Source organism: Akebia trifoliata, chromosome 13, assembly GCF_017979445.1.
Source record: "Akebia trifoliata isolate Shusen 1 chromosome 13, ASM1797944v1, whole genome shotgun sequence".
NCBI classification, from domain to species: domain Eukaryota; kingdom Viridiplantae; phylum Streptophyta; class Magnoliopsida; order Ranunculales; family Lardizabalaceae; genus Akebia; species Akebia trifoliata.
In genome coordinates, this window is record NC_141387.1 from 17,982,135 (window position 1) to 17,998,780 (window position 16,646).

A 16,646-nucleotide genomic window follows, 5' to 3' on the forward strand; every position below is an offset into this window, starting at 1 on the left:
AGTGTTGAAGTGAATGGAGTCTCCAAAACTTAACTAGGATGCTGGAAATACAATTATTTTTTGAACGAAAATGATAAGTTGAATGGTTAGGGCAATTTTGACATTTCAATTGAAAGAGATGCATGGTGTGGGGTTAGAGATTGATAAGAAATAAATTTTTTTTGCTAAACGGACTATTAAGAGAAATCCTTATACCAATGTCCTTTAAGTAATTTTTCCTTTTCTCTTTCATTCAGTCATCAACATGGTTTTAAATCAAAATATCGATTGAGTTATCTTTGTATCATTAAGCAACGATACGAATATGCACTGTGTCCCAGCTTTCACAGTGTCTTGCAAGATAAACAAGATGTCTGAGACGATATTTTGATTAAAATAATTAATTTTTTAAAATTTTTAATATTTATTTTATAAATAAAACATGATTTTATGATTAAACATCTTCTAATTTACTTTATTATATAAAAAGAATTATAATTATTATAATTTAAATATATGTAAATAGTCGTGATCTTTTGACGCCCTTTCAACATACGCTCCTAACGTGGTATGAACAGTTGTGTATTCCAAGAAAAAAAATCCATCAGGTATGTAAACTGGACGTCTCAAAATCATTATTCATATGTAAATAAATCATTGTAAACCGAGTGAAGTGGTTAGTCTCGAACAAGACCGAGACAACTCGGTCTTTTTCATGGACGGGACGGGACGAGACGGGAAGGGAAACGAGTTTTGAAACCATGCACCGACACCGACCCTCTCCGTGTCCCGTCTATCCCATTGTTTCTTTCTCCCTCAAAAACTCTCATTCACATATGCCAGCAAACTTAGGGTTCCTCAAAATCCTAAAGCCCAATCAAGGAAATGGAGGATCCCGAAGGAGTTCTAAGCTTCGATTTCGAAGGTGGCCTCGACACCGCTCCCTCTAATCCTTCTGCTGCCGTACCCTTGGTTCCTACCGATCCCTCTATTGCTGCCTCTGGTAATCCAGCACTGGTTCCGGGTTTGGGAACGGGTCCAGGTCAATCCGTTATCTCCGATCCGGTCCCCGGCAATTACCCTGGTCGTAGAAGTTTTCGACAGACAGTATGCCGACATTGGCTTCGAGGGCTCTGCATGAAGGGCGAGGCTTGTGGATTCCTGCACCAGTACGATAAGTCGCGGATGCCGATTTGTCGGTTTTTCCGTTTGTATGGAGAGTGTCGAGAGCAAGATTGTGTGTACAAGCACACGAACGAGGACATCAAAGAATGTAACATGTAGGGACGCTTTTCATCTCTCTCTCTCACATTTGTTTGATTTTGTTTTTTCTGATAGTACTAATTGATATTGATTTATGATTTTTGGTAGTGTGGGCATTGGATGATTTAGTTGGTTTGATGTCATTCTTGGAATTAATTTTTTTTTTTATGTTGCAGAAAAGTTTGAACCATGGTTCAAAATATGGGAATGTATTGGGTGAGACTGATCAAAACATTAACTCCGAAATGTTTTGAAATGTATCGGTTTTTCTGTTGATTGAAATATTGTCTCAAGACATGATTTTATATCTTGGTTTGAACACAGTTAGATTATGTGGAATTATGAAAATTTTTGTTGTTTGAACTTTTAAGTTCTTGAAAGCTATAGTTTTTTTTTTTTTCTGAGAACTAAGGGAATAAAAGTTTGAGAAGGTGGGTTTTTAAAGTTTGGGGATGATTGTAATCCATATTTTATTGATAATTGTTATAAACATCATTGCCTTCTTATTGTTTGTGATTCTAAAAGAAGGTAGGGTTGATTCCTTATATTCTTGATTAGGCATGGCATTTTTTCATAAAAATTGTCAAGACAAATTTAAAGTAGACACAAATGTCATGACAAATTGTGATGTATCGAGCCAAATTTAAAGGAGACATGAATGTCATGGAAAATTGTGGTTCCGAATAGGGCATAGAATTAAAGTCTTTTTTAGACACGAGAAATGTGAATAGAGGTGACACAACTGTCGAGGCGACACATGTAGAATTTAGATTCATTCACATATTTTTACCTATACAACTAGTACTTCTTGGAATGATTATTTATCCTATCATTGTCCTGAGACATGTACTTCTAGTTCAACCCTCTTACCCTCACTAGTAACAGGAACCAATTCATTCGTCTCGATCACTTCGTTGGGACGTCTTTACTTAAGGATACAAATATGCTCTACAAGGGGTCAAATCCATTCTGAGATATTAGAGAAGCATATTCTATTCCGATATACCATGGGTCACAACCCGATCTGCGGTATTATAGATCATATCGAGCTTTGGAGTACCATTTTCCTCTCTCTATGGTTTCTTGGACTAAGATTTGTCCTTTGGCTTTTGGTGCATACCCATTTCTAAGGGAACATCTGTGGTTACTGAATTCGGGCTCTATTTTTGTTTGACTACATTTCTAACTGCATATTACATTTATTATCCCCCCTCTTGGGTTTTTGTTGCTCCAAGATTTATCGAACATGTGTCCATCTGTTGACAAATCATACCTTTCTCTAGGAGATAATTGTGACAAAATTGGAAATGATTTCCATTGAGAAGTATCGTCAGGACATCTGACTTATTTTCTTTGAATGGGCTATAACTTGCCACTATCATAAGTTTGTCAGAGCTCATCCCTCGTTTTATGTTATCAATAGGGAGTTCCTTCTTTTTGGTTCCATCATCTTCGATAGACCATCTCCTATTTTTTCTTTTCAACAAAAGGCTCCATTTTCAGGGTAAAACGCTTAGACGGTCTAATTCAAGGTCACCATCAGATTGTCCTTATTGAAGGTGAATCTGCCATCTTGGGTGAGAGGTGTATAGTCCTAACATCACTTTTATCCTTTTTTTTTTTGATAGGTGACATCACTTTTATCCTTCGCTTTTGCTTACTTTTGTAATTGAGCTATACTTGAAGTTGAATGCAAGTGTTTCTTATGTACTCTGATTGCATTCACTATGTCTTTTCTTTAAGTACTTTTAGTTAGCCATCACCCCGGCAAACTATAACATTCGTCAATCCCAAATGTTCTTGGGCTTAAGACATAATCGTTAAAATACATTTGGTGGTATATCCTTAGTGACCAGAGCCTGGAGCAGGTGCAGGAAAAGGTTTAGGATATTGTAGATAATTTTGTATCCACTCCCACACAAAATAAGCAGCCAAGGTCCTTTGGCTCCAGTGCTCTTTCTTTGAAGAACTCCATTTGTAGCCCCTTGTTTTCAGTGCTCTGCACCCTACAACCAACGTTTTTAAACCTTCTGTGCAACTTCCTTGTAAGATTATTATATTCTGTCCAGACTCTAGCATCTATTGTAAATTTTAACTGTCAAGGGATCCCATCTATGCCTAGTAAATCAAGATTGAGTAATGCCTTTCTATTTCTAAATTTTCTGACGAAACCCCTCGATCCATTGTCCTCCATCGAAGGTTGTCTTCCTTCTGTCCAATAACATTTTCCTTATCTAAGGACCACGTTCCAGATCCCCTGACTAAAATTGGTATAAATATAAACTTCTGCATATATGTAGCTAACTTCATCTCCTGATATTGGAAGGATTTTATTTTTCATAATACTTTTACTTTAATAGAAATTTCAAAAGCTACTTTTAAAGAAATTGATGAGCTTATTTTAATAGCAATTTTGGACTTTATGAAGAAAGACTGTAAAAAGATATTTCTATTATTGTGGTGGCGACTAGCAAGTATTAAACATATCTGAAGGGGTCTCTGAAGTGTATTTCTGATGACTCACTTTTGAATTGTAGGTACAAGTTAGGTTTTTGTCCGAATGGACCTGATTGCCGGTATAGACATGTAAAGCTTCCTGGGCCTCCACCTCCTGTGGAAGAAGTCTTTCAAAAGATTCAGAATCTGAGTTCGTTCAATTATGGCTTCCCGAACAGGTTTTTTCAAAACAGGAATGCCGGGTATGCCCAACAAATTGAAAGGCCTCAGTTTCCACAAGGTTCAAATACTATTAATCAAGGTGTAGCTGCAAAACCATCTACAACTGCAGAGTCCCCCAATATGCAGCAGCAGCAGCAGCAGCACTCACAAGTTCAGGAGCCTCAAGGACAACAGGTTAACCAGTCTCAAATGCAAAATATTCCTGATGGTATGCCAAATCAAGGCAACAAAACTGCTTTACCGCTTCCTCAAGGACTATCTCGGTGTGTTCAGAGCTTTTAGATTTTCAATTAGGCTATGTAAGCCCGTTACTGTATTTATGTCGTCTTGTTTTTTAAAGTTTATTATGGTATTTCAGCTGTATTATCTCCAAAGTTTTTGTAAGCAATTGTAGCTGTTTGTTATCATGGGTTCAATGCAGCTTACCCACAGAATAACTCAATCTAAATTATCAATAAACAGGGAATAATTCTATGGTTACTTATGCTGCATAAAGTGTATTAGTGGGGTGATTTTGAATGGTTTTCATACTCCTTTATGCTTGTACTCTATGTTCAAGTCATTTACTTGCCTAAATTGTGAAAAAGTCATATAATCTGGTGAGTTATGTTTAATGCTAAGTACTGGAAGATTGAGCTGAAAACTGTGATCCAATTACCTATTTGTAGAACAAGTCATATAATTTGGCAACCTACTCTTGATGGTGAGTGGTTGAAACTGGTGCAGGGGACTGTGATCCAATTGCCTGCATGTATTAACCGATTAATTGGACTTTTTTTTCCCGATAGATACTGTTAATTGGACTCTTCTCATATGAAGTACTTGTAAGCAAAAAGTGTCTTAAAGTAAAAGCATATGACATGATAAGTTAATGGGTTTCACAGTGCTAAAGAAATCCTTCTGGCTTGTCATGTGTGATATGTATCTCAGAATGAGGGCAGACCTTATTTGGGGATGTTTTTGTTTTGTATCAATTGCCAGGTCTGGTTGGCTTGAGCCATCAATGTTGTCAAGGTCTGATCAAATAGTAAAGTCTTAAGGAGGTAAATTTGAATTGAATCATAGACTAAATCATAATTCTAGTGTAAAGTGTTTAGAGAATTTCGGAGGAGTGTTTTTTGATGATTTTGTTGGGAGGTGGGGGTAGATTTGTATTCTCCAAGATATGTAATGGGAGGTTCGGCTTGCTCTTGTTTGTTCCTTTGGGTTGGTCATCTTGAATGCCTTTTTTTTTTTTTTTCTGTTAGTAAATTGAGTTTTTTTAGTTATAAAAAATCTAATATTGTGTATCATAATGAAGTAAAATTAATAATATTAAAAAAATTAAAATGTACAATATTCCCAATTCTCTATAGTTGTTTGTATATTATAGTATAAAAACAAATTTCATTTTTTTTCTCTGTCGCTTGAATTTCTATATCATATGTTTGGCATGCTTATAATGCACATTTTTATTCCCTTTTTAAAGTAATGCTTGTCGTTTTGAATCATTTAGTATGGTTGTTTGTCATGTGAAAAAAACATCTTGGTGTATGAATCTGCACAATGATTTTCTTTTAGGTTTGTTTTGTAATTCCTATCTGTGCTTTAGCAATGCTTCTATATCATCTTCATTCATCTAAAAAGCTCATAATGTAGAAGGCAGGATCACAATCATAAAATTAGTGGACTTTGTGGCTAATGTTGTTGATTTACTTTTCTAGATTGGCATTTTAAAACAGAGAAGTGTTTAAAATACTTCTATCCACATTTCTTTAATTATGGGAAGTTCATTGGTGAGTTCCACTACTCCATTAGAAGTTTTTAAAACATTATGTGGAGGTTGAAATTATTTTCAAATGCTCTTCGGGCTGTGCTCTTTGGGAAACAGCATTTTCTCTGTAATTTCAAACTTGAATCAGTTGGTTGACGAAGTGTGTCTTCCCCCTTTTTTTCTATCTTGATTAATGGTTTGCCAACTGGGTTATCCAGAGGTCTAGAGGATTAAGACAGGGTGACCCATTATCCCCGTTCTTGTTTCTTTTTGTTGTTGAGGCCTTGGTAGAATGGTGTCTAAGTCAGTGGGGAATGGGAACCTTTCGGGTTAAGGGGGGGAGGGTCAGTAGTTTCTTATCTACAGTTTATTGATGACACCTTATTCTTCTTGGGTGCTTCAATCCAACAATGTAGGTTTTTGAGTGGTATCCTTGTATGCTTTGAGGCCTTTTCTAGAATCCCGTTGAACTTTCGGAAGAGTAAGGTCTATGCAGGTGGAGAGGTGGGCAACATTGAGTTGATTGGAGCTATGCTTGGATGCTAGGATGGTCAATAGTTTCTCATCTACAGTTTACTGATGACACCTTATTCTTCTTGGCTGCTTCGACTTAGCAAAATAGGTTTTTGAGTGGTATCCTAGTGTTCTTTTAGGCCTTTTCTAGAATCCTGTTGAACTTCCGGAAGTGTAAGGTCTATGCAAGTGGAGAGGCGGGCAACATTGAGTTGATTGGAGCTATGCTTGGGTGCCAGGTGGGATGCTTACCCTCTTCCTTCCTTGGGCTCCCTTGGGGGCAGCTTAATAGAAAATCTAATTGGGATCCAATTTTGGAAAGGATGGGTTGGAGACTCTCTTCTTGGAACTCTCATTATTTATCTAACGGGGGCAAGATGACTTCTATCATTTGCTCGTTGGCTTGCATTCATGTATACTTTCTGTCTTTGTTCTCAATCCTTAAGAGTGGAGTTGAATTTGATTAAGCTCTTTAGGGACTTCCTTTGGCATGACAAGGAAGGGACTAGAAAGTTCCAATTAGTTAATTGGAGATGTATTTGTCGTCCAAAGAAGAGTGGTGGTCTCGGCCTCCATATTCTTAAGCATATGAATCATGCTCTTTGGGATAAGTGGCTTTGGAGGTTTGGGTGTGATTGTTCTAATATTTGGAGGAGGGTCATTGTGGTTAAGTTTGACGAGAAATCTCTTGGTTGGGTCATTGGCCTAGTTCACTCTTCTTTTGGCTGTGTTGTTTGGAAAGATATTTAGAAAGTGGCTCTTTCTTTCTTGATCATTTGAGGTTCAAAGTTGGGATAGAAACTTTCGTTAGGTTTTGTGAAGATCTTGACTCTGGCTCTTCCCTTCCCAAGGATCATTCTTGGGCCTCTATGGTTTGTCTCTAAAGAGAGAAGCTCCTATTTCAAAATTTGTTATTCAGCTTGAGAGTGGTTTGCATTTAGATTTTGGTTTTATGAGAGCCTTAAACGATTGGGAGGTGGATCTAATTGCAAGTCTTGGGAGTGCCTTGGAGTCGGTGGAGCTTTGTATAGAGGTTGAGGATTCAAGGGTGTTGATGCTTGGCAGGAAATGGTTCTGTATAGTCAGGTCCTTCAATCTTGCTTTATGCCAGTCTGACCGGCTTGTTTTTCGTTTGTGACAATTTGGGATCCAAAAGTTCCATCTAAGTTCTCGTTCTTCCTTTGGGTGGCATATAAAGGATAGATCTTGACTATGGATTTTTTTTTTTTTTTTTTTTTTTGATAAGTAAATTTTTTATTAGTGTGAAAACAAGGAGTCCTTTAAGAAAGTACAAGCTAGTAACAACTACTCCCTAATTACATTTTCCCATCAAAATAGAATGTTTTCAATTAAAAAACCACTAAACTCCTTAAATCACTTACACCAAAAAAATAACAAACCAAAGATACTAAATATAATCTCTTGAGCATTGCTCTCCTTGCTATTGAAAGTACGCATATTCCTTTCTTTCCACAAACCCCAACAAATAGCAATTGGCATTAAACTCCACAAAATCTTCAGCTTGCCAGAAAAAGAAGGGGATTTCCAACCAAAATGAAGAGGAACCACCGTACTAGGATGACACCAAGGGACCCTAAATAGGGAAAGAAAGTGAGATCAAACACATAAAGCCACCTCAAAATGAATAAAAAAGGTGCTCCACAGACTCCCCACTCGCTTTACACATACAATAATAGTCAACCAAGATAAGACCCTTTTGCCTAAGATGATCAACCGTTGGAAGCTTATTCAAAGTCGTTAACCAAAAGTAAAAAAGACACTTCTGAAGGGACCTTGGAACTCCAAATAATCGAAGAAGGGAAACAATTGTCTGTGTTCCTTCAATTAAGGAAAGGAGAAGCGCTCATCACTACTTCCTTTCCAAGTCTGGCAATCCACCTTACCAAGAGAAAGACCCGTTGAAGATAACAAGTCAATGATAGAAATTGTGTCTTCAACGTCCCAATCGTTTAGTCTTCTCCTAAGGCCAAGGTCCCAAGACTCACCCCTCTCATTAGGAACCAAGAAGGCAGAGATAGGCATTCCTTTTCTCATGGATAACAAGTACAAACCGAGGAACAAATACTGTAGAGGGGTATTGCTACATCAACAATCTTACCAAAAACAAACACTATCACCTCTTCCCACTTCAAAACGAATATGATCACCCAAGGAAGCTCCCAACTTTGAAATGCCTCTCCAAACCCCACACCCAAAAGGAAGATAACTTGACTTACAATCTCAACACAAATGATCCTCCCCAAACTTAGTAGTTACTAAGATTCTCTAGAGTTTGTCTCTTTCAATACCAAAATGCCATGGCCACTTCCCTAGCAATGCCTTATTGATAGACCTAAATCTCCTAATCCCACGACCACCCACTTTCTTAGGGCGACACACTAGCTTCCAATTCGCCAAATGAAACGTTCGATTATTGCTTCTATCGTTTCAAATAAAGTCTCTCACCAACTTTTCCAATTGGAAAGCAATAGAACTAGGCAACACGAGTAACGAGAGATAATGAGTCGGAATACTAGTTGAAGTGCTCCTAATTAAAGTCAGCTTCCCACCTTCAAGAGATATCTAGTATTCCACGAACCAAGTCTCTTCCTGACCCTATCCAACAAAGTCTCCCAAACCGAAAAAGATTTATATGCCATTCCCAAGGGGAGACCCAAATAGGATGTGGGCAAAGAATCGATTTGACAACCCAAAAACTTGGCCTAGGCTTCGATATCTGGAACCTCCCCAATTGCATAGATCTTACTTTTCCTCAAATTAGTCGGGAGACTAGACATTGCCTCAAACCAACAAAGAAGACCCCTAAGAAAACTTACTTGACTAGGTCCCGCATCCTGAAAGACGTGTATCATCTGCAAATTGGAGGTGGGTTACCTTAGGTCCCATCTCTAAAACTCCGAACCTAGTCAAAGCTCTCATCGATGTGGCCTAAAGAATCATCGTCCCCAAAGCTTCCACCACAATGTTAAAGGAATGGAGAAATCGGATCGCCTTATCTTAACCCTCTGGTGCTTTTAAAAAAGCCAACCGGACAACCATTGACCAAAATAGAAAAGGAGGCCGAGGAAACGTATTTGCTCGTGGGTAATAATTTGATTATGAGGGGCTTTATTGCAGCTAATTTTTGCCACTTGTGTAAGAGTAATGGAGAATTGGTGGAGCATATTCTCCTTCACTTTGATCAGGTTGTGGAGATTTTGTCTATTTTTTTTAGGGCTGCTTGGCGTCTTGTTTTTCTTTCTGTGGTCTACTAGGGGGTTGATCGAGAGTTAGGCCTTCCTAGGCAATGGGTTCCCCTCTTTCAAGAGAAACTTTTGGAGTTTCTTCCATTCATTGTTTTTTGTGGAATTTGGAATGAAAGGAATGCTTGGGTTTTTGAAGATTGGGCGAGTCCTACCTTTTAGATCATCATTTTCATTTTCAAGTCGCTCTTCCTTACGAGCAAAGTGTTCGAGGAGTCGAAAGGGTCTTCTTTGATATTTTATGGGGAGATGGGAGTGGGTGTGTAATAGACTTCTGTAATAGGGTCTACAATCTTGGTGGTTGCTATTTGGCCTTCCTTCCCTTTCTTGCTTTTGTTTTTTGTGTTTATTGTTTCCCTTTTATTGTGGCTAGGTAGGTCATACCTTTTTAACAAAAGCTCTTTATCTATAAAAAAATGTTTCTTTTATACATTTAAGCTATGTTGATATTGCAGGCATTATTTCTATGGATTCATGCTTCATTTGCACAAGAGTTATTTCCATTTTTTTTTTTTTCTGTTTTCTAGTTTTAGGGCTAAAAACCTAAAAATTGGGAAGAACCTGATTTACATTCTTTACACACTACACAAGTACAGTTAGTGCTGTAGGTTGACTTGCCTACGAATATCACTAATGTAATTGCCATCATTTTCCTAAATTTCATTTATCTTTACGACTAATTGTAATATTTGGGCATCCCACTAGGAACCAACTATAGGTTGAAGGCAATATGGGACTGAATGATTGAGAGTGTAGGAAGAAGGTCTGCATCTTGGAAGACTAGGTTCCAGAATCAAAATGTGGTAAGTTAATTCATATCAAGAATTGCCTGTAGCATTAATGATGTGTTTTTTGCCTCTCTTTTCCATCTAGAAGGGTGTATAAAAGTTGATAGATAAATTGGTGGGGGAATTATTGTGGAATGATAAAAACATCTCATCCAAGTTTCATCTAGTAGATTGAAGGATGTTTATTCCCCAAAAAAGGGTAGTGGATTGAGGCTTAGAAATCTCTAGTTAATGAGTTAGTGGTTGAGAGATTTGGAGTGGACTCAAACAATTGCTGGCGTATGAAGAGGTATACTATATCTATCGATTGAATTTAGTAAGGGGTGAGATTAAAAAATGGCAGATACAATAAGGCAACATTCGAGGGGATCGTTGGTGTTGAACCTCTTCATTGATGGCATGTTTTCCAGAATTTTACTTCACATCAAGTGAGACAAAAGATGTTAAATTCAGAATTTTGTGGTATGGTTAGGAGATGGAGTTTCATGAGACCTTGGGTTTAGGAGAAATTTGAATGGCTAGGGCGTAGAATCCATGGAAAATTTCATGAGTATTTTTCAAAATTCCTCCATAAACCTAGGCTGAGGAAAAATGTCTCCTTTGTATGGTGGCTTCCAGTAGAACCATTTTCTGTTTACTTGTTCTAGATTTCCTACTTTTCCTACTTTGTTTTGGAGTAAATTAAATCCCTTCTATTCTGTGAAGTACACAGAGTAATGTACTTCACGATGGGAGATAGATCATCAGTTTTATGAGTTTCTAGCTTTGTTTGATATAAACTAGTATTGGATGGCCTTCTCGGCCAAGTAAAGCTTATATGTTCGTCTTCATATTGGATGGGATATTTATACTTGGTAAAAAGCTCTTTATAATTATTGTATAAAGAAAAAAATCTTTATAATTAATTGTAAATTTGCCTTCAAGACTCCGAGTCTTGAATCAAGGAGTCCTGTTTATAAGCATAGTTCTCCTAGTTCAACCCTCTGAGTTCTTTGTTGATGGCTGCTCATCCATGGTATAATCCTTGATAGCCTTGCATGCCCCTAGAATATTTCGATACTTCTCTAAAATTCTGAGAGTTACACTTGTTCTCTAAGTAGTGGAACTCCCATAAAGACGAGCGTAAACATCAGAGAACTTTCCCACCCCATATTAATCAGCTTCCAAAATCTTACCATTCTTCATTGCTTACCGTGAAGATTTTTAATCATCTTGCACCTTCACAATCCCTTTCTACACACCAAACCCATAAGGCATTACCACTAACTTGCAATTCCAACTCCTCGGAAGCAACTCATATTTTTTTTGCCAAATAATTTTTTCCCGCGATAAATTCTCTTCTTTATTGAATCACTACAAATATTGTACTATCTAGGCTCTATTCATAATTTACATCCTTTTCAACCTGATCCTACAGAATCTCTTTGGATTGCACACCAAATCTCCCCACCCCCTCCTCCCACCCCCTAACCACACTAAAGAGTGCAAACTCTTGTTAACGTCCTTTCAATCCCTCAGTCATCGAACCCCATATCTTGCTAGAGGTAGATGAAATTCCCATTCAGGCCAACAGAAAGGAAATAAAGTTTTCTGAGGCTACAACACGAGCATCTGGCTCTGTCATCAAATATTTGTTCTTAATCCTGTACCATGCCAATAAGAGCTCACTCCTTCAAATTAATTGACAACCCGGAAACTGCCTCAAAGTATCTTATAATTCCCTTTGAATTAGTTGGTGCGTTTCTATAAGCATCTAGGAAGATAAGGGATCATTATCAAACTAGAGATGAATCACTACGAATCCATTAACTCAAACCAAAAACCCCGCATTGTACCATGGTTGTTTTTGATAGATACTTGATCAATAATTAGTGAACATCAGTCCAAATTTGAGGATGGACGTCCCTCCTTGAGTAAAAGGCAGGTTTGGTTGGAAATTCTTCTCTAACCTGTGTCCCTAAACCCTTATTTATAGCCTACTTTCCAAAATATGTGAATAGAGTAAATCTTTAAGAATCCTAATCAAACATGACTTAATCCTATTAGATACTGATTTTATTTAACTACTAAATGGGGGATCATTACATTTTCCACTTTACAAAAAGTATATGAGTGCCTAACAAACAAAAGAAAGGAAAAAAGGATTGCTTTGCCTTATATCCTTAGGTTCCCATGAAAGGTTTCTCGAGCACCGTTAATCAAAACAGGGAAAATAGATGAAAGCATACACTTCGAGATCCGTTGTTCCAACTTGACTCGAAATTACACTTCCCATAGAGTAATCAAGAAAGCTCTATTCCAAGTGATCATAGACTTCCTCCTTGTTGGTTTTTACAAACCATTCTTTGCCATTTCCTTGAATTCATATTTCATTGGCTATGGGAATCCCATTCATAATTTTTCTACACTTTACAGTCCCCCCCCCCCCCCCCCCCCTTCCCTTATTAGATACCACCACTTCATCAATCATTGATGTCAAACAACTATAGAGAATTTTTGCTACAATTTTATCAACACTATTGACCAAGCTGATTAGTTTATAATCCCTTAGTTCAGCTGACCTTTCAACCTTATGTATTATAGTAATAAAAGTGGCCTTCAAAATTTATTCCAAATTCCTTTCTCATGGATTTTCATATAACACTTTCATGAGGTTGACCATACTATTTCCCCAACAAGCTTTGAAAATACCATAGGAAATTGCGGTAGGATGTAAGGTAGGTTTTTATTGGGTTTGAACAAGGTTTATTAAATACTGAAATTTACAGTTTAATAGGGCTTAACTTAGACCCTAGCGGATGAGTGAACTCTAACCGCCTATGCTGGATGGTATTGGATTCAATCCACTCTCAGGCCTTTGAGGAGCACATATTGAGATAGGATTGAATGCCCCCCCACCCATCCACCCACCCATCCACCCACCCACACAAAAAAAAAAAAGCTGGGTTGCATTGGGAGAATAGGTAGGCCTTGTTAGCGGCACATCATCAGTAATGGATTCAACCAATGGATTCCCCTTGCCTCTTGGATCCACCGGGGCAGTGGAAGACATTAAGAATGGCTTCACATCCCTTGCAAGGGATGTGGATTAGGGCCTTTGAGGAGCACATATTGAGATAGGATTGAATGCCCCCCCACCCATCCACCCACCCATCCACCCACCCACACAAAAAAAAAAAAGGCTGGGTTGCATTGGGAGAATAGGTAGGCCTTGTTAGCGGCACATCATCAGTAATGGATTCAACCAATGGATTCCCCTTGCCTCTTGGATCCACCGGGGCAGTGGAAGACATTAAGAATGGCTTCACATCCCTTGCAAGGGATGTGGATTAGGGTTGAAGGGGGTTGGTTTTTTAGCAAGGTAGGGATTGGAAAACTGATGATAGGAAGCAATTTCTTGTTGGTTAAAAGGAGTTAGAAGACAGATTTGGCTTCACGGGTTTTATGGGTGTGATTTTGTAGATAATAGAGATGAGCACCTCTTAAGTTTCTATATTTGTGGAGTCTCAACACACTTAGAGCTTGATGCAAACCCATCATCAAATTTAGAGGAATCTCATCTCTAGAAGTAGGTAACATGTTACCAATACGAATAACTTTCATTCCATTCCATAAAAGATAAAGCAATTACATCATATTTATTGTTACTTGGGTCATCCCCTATTTTGAGATAGTTATTGTTGATTTGAAGACTCTTGAATATAAGCAAGACATGAATTTAGATAAAATTCAATGGAGGAACAAGATTTGTCCAACTAGACAGTTGTTTTTGGGACAAGGCTTTGATGATGATGATGTTGACAATGACTGATAAAGCAACTAATAGGAATCCTAATTCCTAAAAGGAGGAGCAAAGGGTGTTATTGGAGAGGCCTTTTGGTGAAGTTAAGGTGTTTGAGGTAATCTTGAGTTTTAGTGGGGACAAAGGTCCAGGTCTAGACGGCTTTTCCATGACTTTTTTAAGGCATGTTGGGAGGTAGTGAAAGGGGGTTTGATGGAGGTGGTTTACGACTTTTTCAGTAATGGATTTCTAGACTTGGTCAAATTGTTCTCGTGTAGCTTTGATTCCCAAAAAGGACGGGGTGGAAGAAATTATGGATCTCAGGCCTATTAGTTTGGCTGATCTGTGTACAAGATCATTTTGAAATTGCTAGCATCAAGATTAAAATTGGTTATTTCAGATATTATTAGTCTAACCCAAAGTGCATTTATTAAGGGTAGGCCCAAATTATGGATGGTGTCCTTGTAGCAAATGAGTGTATAGATTCCAGGAGGAGATCAATCATTCTGGGGTTGGTGTGTAAAATAGGCTTGGAGAAGATATATGATCATGTGAGTTAGAACTTTCATAGTTATATGCTTGGGCGTTTAGGTTTTGGAGACAGAAGGATACGGTGGGTGATGATGTGTGTTTCTTCGACTTCGTTTTCTATTTTGGAGAATGGTATTTCAAAAGGTTTCTTTTTGGGAATTCTAGGGGGTTGAGGTAGGGGGATTCCATATCCTTATTCCTGATCCTATTAGTGTCTGAAGCTCTAAGTAGGATGCTTGGCAAGGTTGTAGAGAATGGCGATGTTGTTGGGTTCTCACCTAGTTCTGGTGGACCTATGATTTCGCATCTCCAGTTTGCAAATGACATGTTGGTGTTTATTGAGGCGTCTGAGAGGCAAGTGTGGCTTTTTGGAGGGAATTTTGTGTTACTTCGAGGCGACTTTAGGCTTGGCGGTGAATTTTGGCAAGAGCAAAGTGTTTGTTGTTGGGGATGTGTAGAGAACACATTTTGGCAGTTTGTTTGGGTTATCAACTTGGCTCATTTCCTTTTACCTATTCTTATTTGGGTTTACCGTTGGGTGCATTGTATATGAGTAAAGCAATGTGGGACCTTGTGGTTGGAAAATTTAGCAAAAGACTTCTTTCTTGGTAGGTAAGGTATTTGTCAAAGGGTGGAAAACTTACTTTAATCAAGAGTGTGTTGGCAAGTATATCGGTTATTATTTATCTTTATTCACCATGCCAAGCCAATGAGTGAAAGAATGATTGGAGAAACTTTTTTGTGGCATGAGAGGCTAGGTAAGAGAAAGTTTCATTTGGTTAGCTGGAAAAAGGTTTGTCATCCTAAGGTACAAGGGGGTTTGGGGTAAGGAGACTAAAGCTTATTAACCAGGCATTGCAAGGGAAATGGCTGTGGAGATTTGGGGTGGAACTGAATAGTTTATGGAGGAAGGTGGTGGGGGCGAAATTTGTAGTAGGGAAACAAGACTATCGTATGGTTGTAGGGTTGGGAAAGGAATCCTTAAAGTTCTTTCGGAAGTCCGTAATAGAATAAGATTCGTAGTAGGCTCGGGGGAGAGTGCATTTTTGGGAAGATGTTTGGTGTGGGGAGACACCACTTATGATGAGGTTTCCTCAGTTGTTTCGGATATCTTCGAAGAAAGGGATACCAGTGAGTGCCTTCGAGATGAGGGAGCTGTGGGTTGGAATCTCAGCTTTAGAAGGAATGTAAATGATTGGGAGTTTGGGGAGGCATCGCTTCTTCTCTAGTGCCTTGATGGTATGAGGATTTCCAATGAGGCTAGTGGTGGCTATTGTGGGGAAGGTAGTCGCTCAGGGGCCTTTTCAGTGAGTTCCTTCTATGAGTCTTTATTGATTGATGATTCTAGTTTTCCGTCAAAGGGGGTGTGGGGTCAGAAAATTCCTTAGAAGGTGGCTTTGCTCCTTGTGTTTTTGCGAGACATATTTGGGGTTTCTTCCTTGTTAGATTTGATTTGGGGGTTGCTTCCCTGCCTCTGTTTTGGATTTGTTCTAGTCGTGGAAGTAGTGGGTTAGTGATTTCTTGTATGCTAAGAAAGTGCTTTGGAGGACTAAATTCACGATCTATTGGGGGATTTGAAAGGAAAGGAATAGTAGGTGTTTTGAAGACAAGGTAGTGGACTCCTCAGATGTCTCAATGGTGATCCTTTCGTGTATCATTTTTATCTTTTTGGTGTAAGGTGTGCTTGGAATTTGGGAGGAGGGGGGGGGGGGTTGTTTTTCGCTGATTTTGTGGCTAGGTTGGGATTGGGTCTATAGTATCCTTTTTGTTTATATCAATAAAGATAATTTTATTAGAAAGAAAACTAAGGGGTTGAGGTGACCAACTCAAACAAAGGAAACCAACAAGAAAAGGAAAATATCACAATAAAAGAAGGAAAGAAAACAACAAAGCACGAACAACAAGTTACTCTCTTGGCAATGAACAAACTCTATCTCACCGCACAACAAAATCTTCAAAGAAAACCCCTTTGAACATTTTATAAAGTTTGCTCTAAGAGTATATAAGCTCCAAAATAGAAAGAACTAATTCTTCTATCATAGAAATTTTTCTTTCAAAGATACAACCATTGCATTCTTTCTAAATACTCCAACAAA

The 16,646-nt window shown here is 38.3% G+C and overlaps 1 protein-coding gene across 1 annotated transcript in view; it reads left to right on the forward strand.

Moving 5' to 3' along the window:
* Positions 1 to 655: 655 nt before the first annotated feature.
* The window catches only part of LOC147388041 (30-kDa cleavage and polyadenylation specificity factor 30-like), a 35,135-nt gene continuing 19,144 nt past the window's right edge, over positions 656 to 16,646 (forward strand). The window contains exons 1-2 of the mRNA XM_086421307.1: positions 656 to 1,259; positions 3,780 to 4,184. Of these exons, the coding sequence (XP_086277433.1) occupies positions 865 to 1,259; positions 3,780 to 4,184 (800 nt within the window). The 5' untranslated portion in view covers positions 656 to 864. The remainder of the gene's footprint in view (positions 1,260 to 3,779; positions 4,185 to 16,646) is intronic.